This window comes from Mustela lutreola, chromosome 2, assembly GCF_030435805.1.
Source record: "Mustela lutreola isolate mMusLut2 chromosome 2, mMusLut2.pri, whole genome shotgun sequence".
Taxonomy (NCBI): Eukaryota; Metazoa; Chordata; class Mammalia; order Carnivora; family Mustelidae; genus Mustela; species Mustela lutreola.
In genome coordinates this window covers 106841758-106854659 of record NC_081291.1, presented here as the reverse complement: position 1 = coordinate 106854659, position 12902 = coordinate 106841758, and the positions used below count along the sequence as shown (strand labels likewise).

The following is a 12902-nucleotide window of genomic DNA, read 5'->3' as shown; positions in this document are numbered from 1 at the left end:
GCAGTGTTTGATGTTCTGAATAGCACCCTCCAGTGTTCATGGGGGAACCTGGGGCTTTTGTGGGGATGAGGTGACCTATGAATGCCCTGGAGTGTACTTGTGACAAATATGAGGGCCTTCACAGTTCTGTAAAAGGAGTTAGAAAGTCTAGAAAAAATCTGGGCCGTTAGAAGGAAATAAGAAGCCATTATTACTAAATATAACAGAAACTTCAGTTCACGTCTTGGAGAAAGGGCTCGAGAACTTTGAATAAGAGTAAAGCCATCAGGAGAGTCTCATGAGGAGGTCGCAGAGTGTCAGTCTGGGAAGCGATAGGGAAACCATTAATGTATATGAACCTGAAGGAGGTGAACCGGGGCCAACCATGGAATGATCTGAGGGGGAGAACCCGGGCTTGGCGTTGGGTGGGACCCCCAAGGAAACATCAGAAAGGCAGGAGAGACCCAAGTGACTGCAGCTGGACCAGATGAGGAGTAACAACAGGGAGGACCAGGAGGAGCCAGTACCCAGCCTGACATCTTAAAAGGAGTGACATGAGGTTACTGGAGAACATGATGTGTACCTCAAGATGAGCCCCTACTGGCATTGTGGGTCCTGGGCTGCCTCAGACATTGAGGTTCTGCTTGACAAGAGTCAAGGTAAAAAGTGCTCAAATGCTAACTTCTGTGGAGAAATTCCCTCCTGATTCTTTTCTTTCCTGGAGGCGCAGCAGAGAGTCTCTTGGGACACACAGCTAGCCCCTGACCACAGCGATATTTGGGTTTAGGCTAGATGTGGGGTGTCCCTGTGTCCTCACAGTGCTTCGTGGCCACATTCAGTCCACCACAGGTACCAGCCCTGCTCCTCTTGCCCACCTTGCTGCTGAGAACATGACGCGGTTCTACTTCCTCCTTTATTCCCTTTGTTCAGTCTGAAATCACTCATGCATTGAAGTGAGAAGACACATGTGGTTTGGTCTCAGCACCTGATTCCATTCACTCTGGAAATCAGTTGATCTTTCCTACCCACAATCATTTTGCCTTCTGGTAACAACTCCTCAATTCCCCTTTGAGAAAATCACCCCTTCATTTCTTTTCTTCTTTCTTTTTTCTTCCTTTCTTTCTCTCTTTCTTTGATTTTTTAGAAAATTATTTATTTGAGGGCACCCGGGTGGCTCAGTCAGTTCAGCATCTGCCTTCTGCTCAGGTCGCAATCCCAAGGTCCTGGGTTCGAGCCCTGCATCAGACTCCCTGCTCAGCAGAGAGCCTTCTTCTCCTTCCCCCTCTCCCTCTGCCCCTCCCCTTGCTCATGCTCAATCTCTGTCAAATAAATAAAAATCTTTAAAGAAATTATTTGAGAGAGAGAGCGCGTGCAAGTGAGCAAGGAGGTGGGGCAGAGGGAGAGGGAAAGAGAGTCCCAAACCAACTCTGTGCAGGGTGCAGAGCCCAACACAGGGTTCCCTCTCACCACCCTGAGAGCATGACACAAGCCAAAACCAAGAGTCAGAAAATTAACTGACTGTACCACTCAGGTGCCCTTTTTTTTTTTTTTTTTTTTTTTTTAATTGTAAAATATACATAACATAAAATTTACCATCTTACTCATTTTCAAGCATAAAGTTCAGTAGTGTTAGGTACATTTAAATTGTCATGCCACCAACCACCTTCCTTTCTTAAGAAGTCCATATTTGTTTGCATTTGACCTCAACCCCTGGCTCCAAGGAGAGGCCTAACCACCAGGCTGGGCCCATCAGAACCCTCTATTTTCTTAACCACAGTGATTGGCTTACAATGGGTACATCACAGATGACAAGCTCATGAGAATCAACAGAAGGATTGTTGTTAAAACTATTGGGGAAAGAGGCTTTCTGTTCCTGCTCCAGATGCCAAACTGGTGGGAACTAAGCTTGGAGCTGCAGTTCTTTGAATTCATAGGGGAATGGGAGTATCTTTGCCACCAACTTTAGGACCTGCCTAATAACAGAAAAAAAGCAAAGCTGTCCATGTTTGAGCACCTGGCTCCAGCCATGCCTGAAGCTTTTCCACAAAGACTTTTTAGTTATTTAAAGCAATATTTTTTTTTTCCCCTGAAGCCAGGCTGAGTTGGGTTTTTGTCATTTGCAACTAAAAGACCCCAGAACTAATGTGGCTTGTGAAGCTTGTTAAGATCTAAATACCAGTGTCCTTTACCACTGTCTTCATCTCTGGGAGCATTCAGAGAGCCTCACCTAGCCTAGCCCAGAAGCTGCCACACACTAGCATGTAATGTTTGTTCAGTGATGTTGAGAAGAATAGTTTGAGGGGTGGGAAAGGTATATAATAAAGAAGTTCTATCCAGGACAAAAATATTTGTCACAAATATGCAGACCTGTCAGTAAGCATCACTAAACATACAGTCTCCCCTGAGAAAGATTATGTTTTTCAGCCATAGTTGAAAGCCCACTGTCCTCTAACTTATGTGGTTGTTATGTGGGTCTGAGGACAGTGTGAGGCACATCCAGTTGTCTATCCAAGAGTCTCGTTACAAACTGCAGCCAGAACGAAGATCATAATTGGTATTGGCATCGCTCTTCTGTGATGAAGAAAGAAGCCAAGGACACACAGAGGTCAATGCATTCCCAACACAGGCCCCAGGCCAAAGACTCCAGGCCCTACTCTCTGGAAGCTTCCTGCTCTTGGACAACAGGTGTAAGCACTAAGTGGGATCAGGTGTATATGAGTTTTCATGAAGATCCTATGAGGGGACCCATAGGATGAAAGCAACTAGATGAAAGCAACTTCTTTGTGAAACTGGCTTTGTTTTGTTTTGTTTTGTTTTAATCTAAAGGCAAGAATCAAAGTCTTGTTTTGTCCCACTTTTTTTTTCTTGGCCCACGATTCCCTAAAATCACCTCTAGGAACTCTTAGACATACCATGTACAAACCTATAGGTGTGTGAGGAGAAGAAATAAGTCTCGGGGCTGTGAAACCCAGCAAACCATCAGCATCCACAGAAGCAGTTTTTGCGGCGCAGTGGGTAGGTGAAGGGGGCACGCACGATCTCACAAGGCAGGTCCTATGTAGTGAGTGTTTCTACCATCCAGACTCCTACAGGCTGTACCCATAAGCGAAGAAACATCCAGTGGAGTCTCCTCTGTTCCCCTGGAAGTGCACCACTCACGACCAGGCCTATCTAGGCCCTCCATTCTTAGGAACCTGTTCAGCCTCCTGTAGTCCCAGGCACGGTTGGACACGTGGCCACCTTCTCTCTGGGGCAAAGTGAGCCAGCAGCCCATTCTGAGGCCATTCCAGAGAAGCCTGGTCAGTGGCCCCTCACTTAAGTCAGCCCTTCAGGGCGTGGGAATACAGCTGAACCCACTACAATCTGGTCCACATGGAGAGGCCACCAGGACTGGGAAGAGTACTGGACAAGGGGTCGGAGGCCCGAGGTTTAGTTTCTCCCTGATACTTAACAAGCTAAGAGGCAAAGTAACAGAACCCTACAGAACCCTACAGAACTTCCCAAGGACAAACACTTGCGGGAAGGGGCTCTGCCTGTCTTGCTCAAGTTCTATCCCCAAAGCCTTGAACACACCTACCCGCTAAGACAGCGGTAAGTCCGTGTCTCAGTGCCTTCATCTATGAAATGGTGATTCTCAAACCACGTTATGGGGGAGGAAGGGATATCCAAGCACTCAGCAGGCTCAGTATTCACAGATAGTCTCATTACCTCCAGTTACTCAGCCCAGGGAGGGAGCATCATTGTTCCCATTTCACAGATGAAGAAATTGAGACTCAGAAATTCTCCCCGGAGCACCAGGACGCAAACCCTCAGAAGAGGAATCTGAAGGCTCCACTGTTTTCACTACAGCACACCACCTCTGTCAGCTCAAGTGCTCCCAGTGGGAGGTTTTCCACCTCCCCGGCGCGGTGGCCCCCAAACTGAGCAGCAAAGCGGTGTTGTTCGTAGGCAGCAAGCCACAACTTCCCCGTCCGTCCCAAGCTGTGGGCCCCGGACACGACCTCCCATCAGCCGGCGGCGCCCGAGCTCGCCCACCCCAGCACGGCCGCCCCGCAGGAAATACTCACGGCTCCCGCAGGCCCAGGCGGCTCCGCGGGGCGCATCCTCTCCCGGGGCTCCGGCCTCCTCGAGGGCAGCCGAGCGCGGGGCTGGGCTGCCTCCTCTCCCTGGGGCATCGGATTATTTTAGCACTTGCGGAAGGAACGGACGGAAACTGTAGTCACATGGAGAGCGAGGCGCTCAGCGACTCAGCACTCGCGGAGAGCAGGCATCTTAGAGGGAACTGCGGGCGGTGGCAGGGGGATGGGGGGCGAGGGGGGCGGCCGGAGGGACGCAGGGCCCCGGGGCGCCTGCAGGTGAGCCAGGAGGCTGGTGATTTAGGGTCTCCCAGCAGTCCTAACCAAGGCTCCCAGGCTTTCTTGCCTTAGAGATTTTCTTTTTTTTAAGTTTTATTTCAATCACCTGCTGTTCATCACAACACGTGCACTCCTTAATTCCCATCGCCTGTTTGACCCATTCCCACACCCACTTGCCTTCTGGTAACCACTCGTTTGTTCTCTACAGTTAAGAGTCGGTTTTCTGGTTTGCCTCTCTCTTTTTTCCCTTTGCTCATTTGTTTTGTTTCTTAAATTACACATATGAATGAAATGAAATAGGGTATTTGTCTTTCTCCTCCGACTTGCTTAAGCATTATACTCTAGCTCAATCCATGTGGTTGTGAATACCAAGGTTTCATTCTCTTTATGGCTGAGTAATATTTTGTTGCATCCCATAGAGCATTGCATATATATACATATGTACATATATTCATATATAAATACATATATATGTATATATATTCACATCTTCTTTATCCATTCATCAGTCACTGAATCAATGGACACTTGGGCTGCTTCCATATCTTAACTAATAATGCTGCTATAAACGTAGAGATGCATGTATCACTTTGAATTAGTGTTTTTGTATTCTTTGTAGTATGATTACTGGATCATAGGGTAGTTCTATTTTTTTTTTTTTAGCTTTTGAGGACCCGCCATACTGTTTCCCACAGTGGCTACACCAGTTTGCATTCCCACTAACAGTCCATGAGAGTTCCTTTGTTCTCCACATCCTCACCAGCACTTGTTTTTTCTTGTTTTTGATTTTAGCTGTTCTGACAGGTGTGAGGTGATATCTCATTGTAGTGTTGATTTGCGTTTCCCTGGTGAAAATGATGATGTGTCTATTGAACATTTGTAGGTCTTTTTTAAGATTTTATTAGTTTGTTTATTTATTTAGAGAACACAAGCAGGGGAAGGGCAGAGGGAGAGGGGAAAATCTCTAGCAGACTCTGTGCTGAGCATGGAGCCTGACATAGGGCTCTATCTCATGACCCTGAGATCATGACCTGAGCCGAAACCGAGTCAGATGCTTAATCTACTGAGTCACTCAGGTGCTCCCATCTGTATGTTTTCTTCTTCTTCTTCTTCTTCTTTTTTTTTTTTTTTTGAAGATTTTATTTATTTATTTGACAGACAGGGATCACAAGTAGGCAGAGAGGCAGGTGGAGAGAGAGATGGGGAAGCAGGCTCCCTGCCGAGCAGAGTGCCAGATGAGGGGCTCGATCCCAGGACCCTGGGATCATGACCTGAGCCAAAGGCAGAGCCTTCACCCCACTAAGCCACCCCGGTGCCCGATGTATGTCTTCTTTGAAGAAATATATGTTCATGTCTTCTGCCTATTTTTAATTGGATTATTTCTGGTTTTTTGGTGTTGAGTTGAATAAGTTATATATATATACACACACACACACGTTATATATTATATTATACATATTATATATATGTATATATATAACAACTCTTTTTTTTAAAGATTTTATTTATTTATTTGACAGAAAGAGACCATAAGTAGGCAGAGAGGCAGGCAGAAGGAGAGGGAGAAGCAGCCTCCCTGCGCAACAAGGTAGCCCAATGCGGGACTCCATCCGAGGCCCCTGGGGTTGTGACCTGAGCCAAAGTCAGATGCTTAACAGACTGAGCCACCCAGGCGCCCAAATTATTTATATATTTTGAATACTAACCTTTTATCAAAAATGTCATTTGCAACTATCTTCTCCAATTCACTAGGTTGTCTTTTAGTTTTGTTGTTTCTGTTCTGTGTAGAGCTTTTGTTTTGTCGTTATCCAGATAGTTCATTTTACTTTTGTTTCCCTTGCATCATGGGACCTATCTAGAAAAATGTTGCTAAGGCCGATGTCAGAGAAATTACGGCCTGTGCTCCATTCTAGGATTTTTATGGTCTCAGGTCTCATATTTAGGTCTTTAATCCATTTTGAATTTCTTGTCTTAGAGATTTGGGGGAGTGGCGAACCACTGCCTATGAGCTCTGTTGACCTAGAAAATTTTCTTCAAGGTTACATCCAAGGGTAAAGCAGGAGCAGACTTGGGAAATGGGGAGGACATGCATTTTTCCAATCAGGAGAGAGTCCACCTTTGGAAGAGCCATTCGCTCAGGTAATCTTTATTAATAATCTCCTTTTATGGATGCCAGGCACTATGCTAACAGCTTTATTTGCCTTATTCATAGCTCCTGTTCTCAAGGAGCTTGAATCTAGTGGAGAAGACAAGATATTTACAGTGTCTGCGGCATCCCAAGTGAGAAATGCAGGCAACCACACTAGGAGAGTCAGAGAACGGATCTCCAGTTCTGTTCTTTCCTATAGAGCAAGAGGTTTGAAGTGTCCGGGAGGGTTGGCTCATATCTCTTATAGCCTGTTGATTTGTGATTCTGTGTGGCATTATTATCCTTGGAATGTCCATTTAAGAAAACAAGAGGGCGCCTGAGTGTCTCAGGCAGTTAAGCATCTGCCTTCGGCTCAGGTCATGATCCCAGGGTCCTGGTATCAAGCCCTGCATCAGGCTCTGCTCAGCCAGGAGCCTGCTTCTCCCTCCGCCCCTCATCCCACTTGTGCACTTGCTCACTCTCTCTCTCAAACAAATAAAATCCTCAAAAAAAAAAAAAAATTAACCAACAACAAACAAGAGCAAGTCCTTCCTGCTCCAAACACCCAACAAGTTGTCTTTGCTCCCGAAACTATTCATCCATAATGGTAATAATGATGACATTAATGAAGAAACTAAAGTCAAATGAAAGAGAACAAAGGCTCTCTCCCAGGCCTTTTTCTTCACGTGGTATGCATTTTCTAGTCACCTGGATGTAATCACCTTTGTGTCTACATATATGCTGATAACTCCTGGATTATAATCTCTAGCTCCAACATTCTCTCCCAAGCTCTTCCCAAGAAGATCCAGACTTATATTTTTAACTGTCTGCTGGTCAATTACTCCTCCCAGAATGGCTGCAACACAATGTGTCCTTAACTGAATTCTTATCATCTGTCCTAGCCGGTTTCTCTCCCTGTTTGGCCACCATTGTTAATGGCATGCCTGCATCCAGGCAGCCCAGCCCCTGACGACTTCACCACTCACATCCAAGGGGTCACCCATTCCTGCTGATTCTAACTCAGAAATGTTTCTTTTCAAAAAAAAAAAAAATATATTTATTTAGTTTAGAGAGGGGGTAGGGGGTGGAGGGAGAGGGAGAGAAATCTCTAGCAGACCTCTCACTGAGTGTGGAGCCTGACCCGGGGCTTGATCCCAAGCCCCCGAGATCACACCCTGAGCTGAAATCAAGAGCCTGGACACTTAACGGACTCAGCCACCCAGGCACCCAAACTCAGAAATGTTTCTTGAATCCAAACCTACCCTTCGTCCTTTCTGCTACTGCCCTGGATCTAGATTCATCATGGCGCATCTGGACTATTTCAGCAGCTGCCTTAAACAGGGCTGTCTCCAATGCCAATTCTGCCCAGCAGCCACGGGCATCCTTCTAAAATGTATATTGGATAGTCTCACCCCCGCTTTAAAGCCCTTTCATGGCTTGCCATTGCCTTTCTTACCTTTAAAATCAAGTTCAACAGCTTTAGGGGTCCCTAGAGGTCCCTCCAGTCTGCCTGGTGGGACTCTAAGCACGCTATCTCCTATTTATCCCAAGCAATTCCGCTTGTAAATGGTTTTTTTTTTTTTTAATTTAATTTATTTATTTGACAGGCAGAGATCACAAGTAAGCAGTGAGGCAGGCAGAGAGAAGGGTGGGCAGGCTCCCTGCTGAGCAGAAAGCCTGAGGCAGACATCGATCCCAGGACCCTGAGGTGGTTATCCGAGCCAAAGACAGAGACTCAACCCACCTAGCTAAATGTTTTATATATTAAGGTTCTTCACAGAATTTATTTTGAGGAAGGCAGCAGTTACCCCTCAAAAAAATCCTTAGAAAACCAGCGGTCTTGATGGATTTACGGAGACAAGCCAGTTTGTTGGCAAATAGCCCCAGCAGCTCTCCCTCTCTCATCTGGACCAAGCTGAAAGGACCTGAGACTTCCAGCTGAAATCGATGCAGCTCTACAGCTGAGAACAACACTTTCTCATGCCAGCAAGACTGTACCCTGACTGCAGAACTCAGGATCGGACCCTCTCCCCTGCAGGCCGCTTAACGCAGAGGGAATCGGACTACTTCTGGAGCACAACTGATGGCACATCCAGCCCCGCCCTTGCCAGGCACATCCCTTCTTGGGATGGTGAGAGTTTGGGGGACTATGTGCCTTTTTCTTTGACCCTGCTCCAAGCGTTGTGGATTCCGTAACCATCTCCTGTTCAACTGTATAACAAAGCCAAGTTTAGTGTCCAGAAGGACACCAGCATTTCCTAGGAGAGCTGAGGTGAAAGCAAGGAGCTGGGTGCTTCTCAGCTGGAGGGGAAAGTCCAGATGCCTCGTGTAGTCTAATCTTGCCTGTAGCCTCTCTTCATTATTACCTGCCATACTTCATTCAACATGTGTCTACAAGTGGGTTTCATCCAGTCTTTTTTTTTTTGAAAGAGAACTTTTATTACTTTTACATACGGAAGATTCAAAGCATCCTCTCAGCCTAGTTTGGTGACCGAGTCTCTAGCCTTTGTCTCTTCCAACTTGGCAACGTGAGCCACCCATTCTGGACCCAGGCTGTTGCCTCTCCAGTGATGGTGGGTCTCATCATATCTGTCATTGTAATTGGTCATGGTGGCTTCCACCAGCTTGGACAGAGCTCCTCTGTCTTGCAAATTAACCTGTGTGAAGGCAACAGTAGTGCAGGTCTTCCCATGAACCAGACGCCCAGGCTAGCCTTCCGCTTGGTAATGCGGTAGGGGACCACCTTCTTACAACACAGGGCAGGCATGAAGACAACCAGTTCAGTGGGATCCACATCATGTGCAGTCACTACCGGCTGAGCCTGCTTGTTTTCCACAAGGTGGTGACAGTATTAACCCTAGCTTGAAGGACAAGAGGCATCTCAGTGGAGACATCTGCTTTGCTGACAACTTTCTTCTCAGCCCAGGCCAACAGTCTTGGCTTCTTCTCTTGCTCTGTCTCTGGTCTGTATCTGGGGGCCAGCTTGGGCAGTTGAGCAGCTGTTTGGCAGTCCAGGTCCTGGGTGAACTGGTTAATCACAGGAGGCACTTTTAGACATTTATGGAGAATGACCCTTTGTCACTGCAGCCAGATGTAGCGGGCCCACTTGACAAAGATGGTGGGGTCCCTTTTGGTCTGGATATCCTGTCTGAGGTCAGAATTCTTGGGCCTTTTCTCAGACAGGGGATTGACCATCTTCTTGTCCTCCTGCTTGTTCCCATAGCAGGGACTGGGGCCACGTTATTCCTCTTAGCCTTCTTTCCTTGGTGGCATCTCGGATGGCCAAAGGAGAGAACGTTCCCCACTCTGTACTCCCTGTACAGTAGAGTTGTACAATAAGACCTCCCTTCCTTACAATGGTATCTCCTCCGCCTACCCCAGTCCTCCCCATCCCCAAGTCATTGCTTGGGCTCCCCTCTTCTGGGAAGCCTCCCCAGCAAGATCTCCACCTGTGGTGTTTTCCACTCTGCCTTGGGCTCTCCGCGCCGGCCACTGACCGGCAGCCCTACCATCTGGGCCTTTACTTTGATGGCTGGGCCTGGCCAAGCAGTGAGCTAGTGCCTCCCCCGCTTCTCCCGGCCTCAGCACATGACAGGAAGGGGATTTCCTTTGGGGCCTTAACTGGGAATTGTTCTCTTGCCCCACGTCAGCTGGCTCCTGGGGGACAGTCTTCAATAGTTTCATTTCCCTCATTTGGAATGTAGTTTTTAAGAACCAAAAGTCGAAAACGGAAAGAGGAGAGGCCACCGCCCACATTGGAACCACTCAACCCCTCATGATGCCAGTCCTGGAAGAGCTTAGGGGTCAATGCGAAGACTGAGGGCAAGTGAGGCTGTCCTGGCTGAAGGTCCTTCTTGGCTTGTATACTCCTCTGCTCCAACCATCTCAGGGAGCAGGTGGGTCTCAAATCATTGGGTCAGCTCCTCTTGCTTCTTGGGGCCCACCAGGTGGGGACTCACACAGTTCATGAAACTCTCCCAGGAGAAGGAGCCCATGGCCTCCCTCAGCCACTCATTCCAGTGACTGGCCTCTGTGTGGACATTGCCTCTTCCTTTTCCGGAAACACTGACAGTATCAACATACGATCAAAGATTTTGTGTGGCACACAGATGACAAGAATCTGGCATAAATCTCCTGTCAGTGCCAGGGTGTGGTGAGCCCTGGGATGTTGAGGGGGAGCGACACGCATAGTAGGCATGTTTCTGTTCAGGGCAGAATTGTGGAGAATCATAGGAATGAGGCGCTGGGAGGGTCGTGGGAGAAGCACCTACGACTAGTGGGTGACTTCAGAGGCAGTTTTGTGGAAGAGGCAGCATCTGAATTGTGTCCTTCAGAGATGGAATTGGGACTGGGGTCAAAGTCTGAAGAAGAGATTAAGGAGGACTGTGTGTTCGATAAAGTCCCTACAAGGAGAGACTATAGGAGAGATGATGGGATCTCTTTGTGTCTCTACGGGACTCTGATCACGGTTCTGTCTAGTGCTGCCCATCGCCAGTTCTTGTTCTGGTTCTGCAGGTCCTGGGATCAGGGGTCCTGCCAGGGATTATGGTGTGCATTCCCAGTAACACCTAGTCTAGCACCTAGTGCGTACCTAGCAATTTTTTTTTCTTTTTTATTGAATTATAATGGGTACACAACACATATGAGATTGTATTTTGTTTTAGGGGTACAACTTAATGATTCAACATATATACATTAAGAAGTGATCTGTGATAAGCCTAACTTTTGTCAACATACAGGGTTGTTATTATTATTAACTATATTCCCTATGGAGTATATGACATCGCCTTGATTTATTTATTTTATACCTGGAAGTTTGTGTCTTTTAATCCTCTTCTCCTATTTTACCCATCCCCCAAGCCCCTTCCCTCTGGCAACCACCAGACTGTTTTCTGTATGAGTCTGTTTCCGTTTGTTTTGTTTTTTAGCAACAAAAATTTCTTTAAATGAATGAAGGTTAAAGTGTCTTGCTCTGGAGCAGTTGGAGAGGTTGAAGTTTTGAAAAAAATCACTTGTTGGTCATTGAGAAATCCTTTTTCATAATTGATGACTATAAATCTGAGTCCTTACCATGGTTTCTAGGCCTTGCATGATCTGGTCCTGTTGGGGGAATGTGATCAAAAAAGACATGACCCCTGGGATGCCTGGGTGGTTCAGTCGGTTCAACTTCTGTCTTCAGTTCAGGTCATGACTCCAGGGTCCTGGGATTGAGTCCCACATTGGGCTCCCTGCTCATTGGGGAACCTGCTTCTCCCGCTCCTTCTGCCGCTCCTCCTGCTTGTGCTCTCTCTTCTCTCTGTCAAATGAATAAATAAATAAATAAAATCTTTTACTTTAACCCACTGAGCCACCCAGGCGCCCCTAAAATCTTTTACTTAAAAAAAAAAAAAAAGACATGACCACTGATTAACCCATGAGCTGGACCAGGGTACTTTCAGGTTCTTCACTCCCTCCTGTATCCTGGGAATGTGGGTTCCAATTGCCTTTCCCGCTGCCAGAGGCTGCTGCTTGGACATAGCCTTGAGATGGTGACAAGTTGTTGAAAACACCTGCAGGGTATATGTGGCTGAGCCTGGTTAGGTCCTCTTTATAAACTTTTAAGATCAGAGGGCAGGTCCGGGGATCTATTCATCTTGCTGCTGCCCACGACAAAACTGGTATGTAAGTTTCCTTTGCTATTATTAAAACTGCCACCTACCAAGCCATCTTCCATCCAGGTATATAGTCTCTTAATAACTCTGAGAAGTAGGTAGAAGTAGGTACTGATAGTCTTAATTTACAAAAAAAAAAAAAAAAAAAAAAAAAAATCAGGCTCAGGTTGATCACATGTTTTGCCCGAGGCCACACACTCAAAAGTGTCAGTATCAAGTTGTTTTTAGTAACAGTTAGTGGTTTCTTTAAAAAAAAAAATCCGATTATAAAAGCATTACATAGATACTGGAAAGGCTAAAAAGAAGAAAATCAACCACAGAGGCATAATACAGAGACAACTCATTATTAACATTATGTTCTGCTGCCTCCCAAGCTTTTTCTATGCCTAAGTGATATTTTTTAATATGAAGTTAAGACAAGATTCCATGTGTTCTTTTTAAAACATATATAAATAATTTATAACAATACGCTGGACTTGTTTTCCTAGGTCCTTAAGTTTTCATGGATAGGATTTTTATTTGCTCCACAGTATTCTGTCACATGGGTGTCTCTAATTATGTATCAGTCCTCTTTCTTGTGGCATTATAGTCCAGGTCCCAAATAATTGTTTCTTATGCCAAAATCCTGGGGCCAAAGGTGTTTTCAAAAATCATAATTTTTCATGATTTATAAGGGTAACACAGGGCATATGCCTGCTAATTCTTTCAACAGGGTCTAAAACCACACTCCCAAACCACATTAACATTTTGGCAACAAACGTACATATCCACTTTCGAGGGTAAATGATA

The 12902-nt window shown here is 46.2% G+C and overlaps 1 protein-coding gene and 1 pseudogene across 3 annotated transcripts in view; both read right to left on the bottom strand.

Moving 5' to 3' along the window:
* Window positions 1-4244, bottom strand: part of NRROS (negative regulator of reactive oxygen species) — a 28445-nt gene extending 24201 nt beyond the window's left edge. Inside the window, exon 1 of one of the 3 annotated variants that reach the window (XM_059163034.1) lies at window positions 4047-4244. In XM_059163034.1, the coding sequence (XP_059019017.1) occupies window positions 4047-4154 (108 nt within the window). In that variant the 5' untranslated portion in view covers window positions 4155-4244. The remainder of the gene's footprint in view (window positions 1-4046) is intronic. The other 2 variants (XM_059163033.1, XM_059163032.1) reach the window with 2 other exon arrangements.
* Window positions 4245-8936: 4692 nt separating this feature from the next.
* Window positions 8937-12168, bottom strand: LOC131825569 (large ribosomal subunit protein eL8-like; annotated as a pseudogene).
* Window positions 12169-12902: the final 734 nt, after the last annotated feature.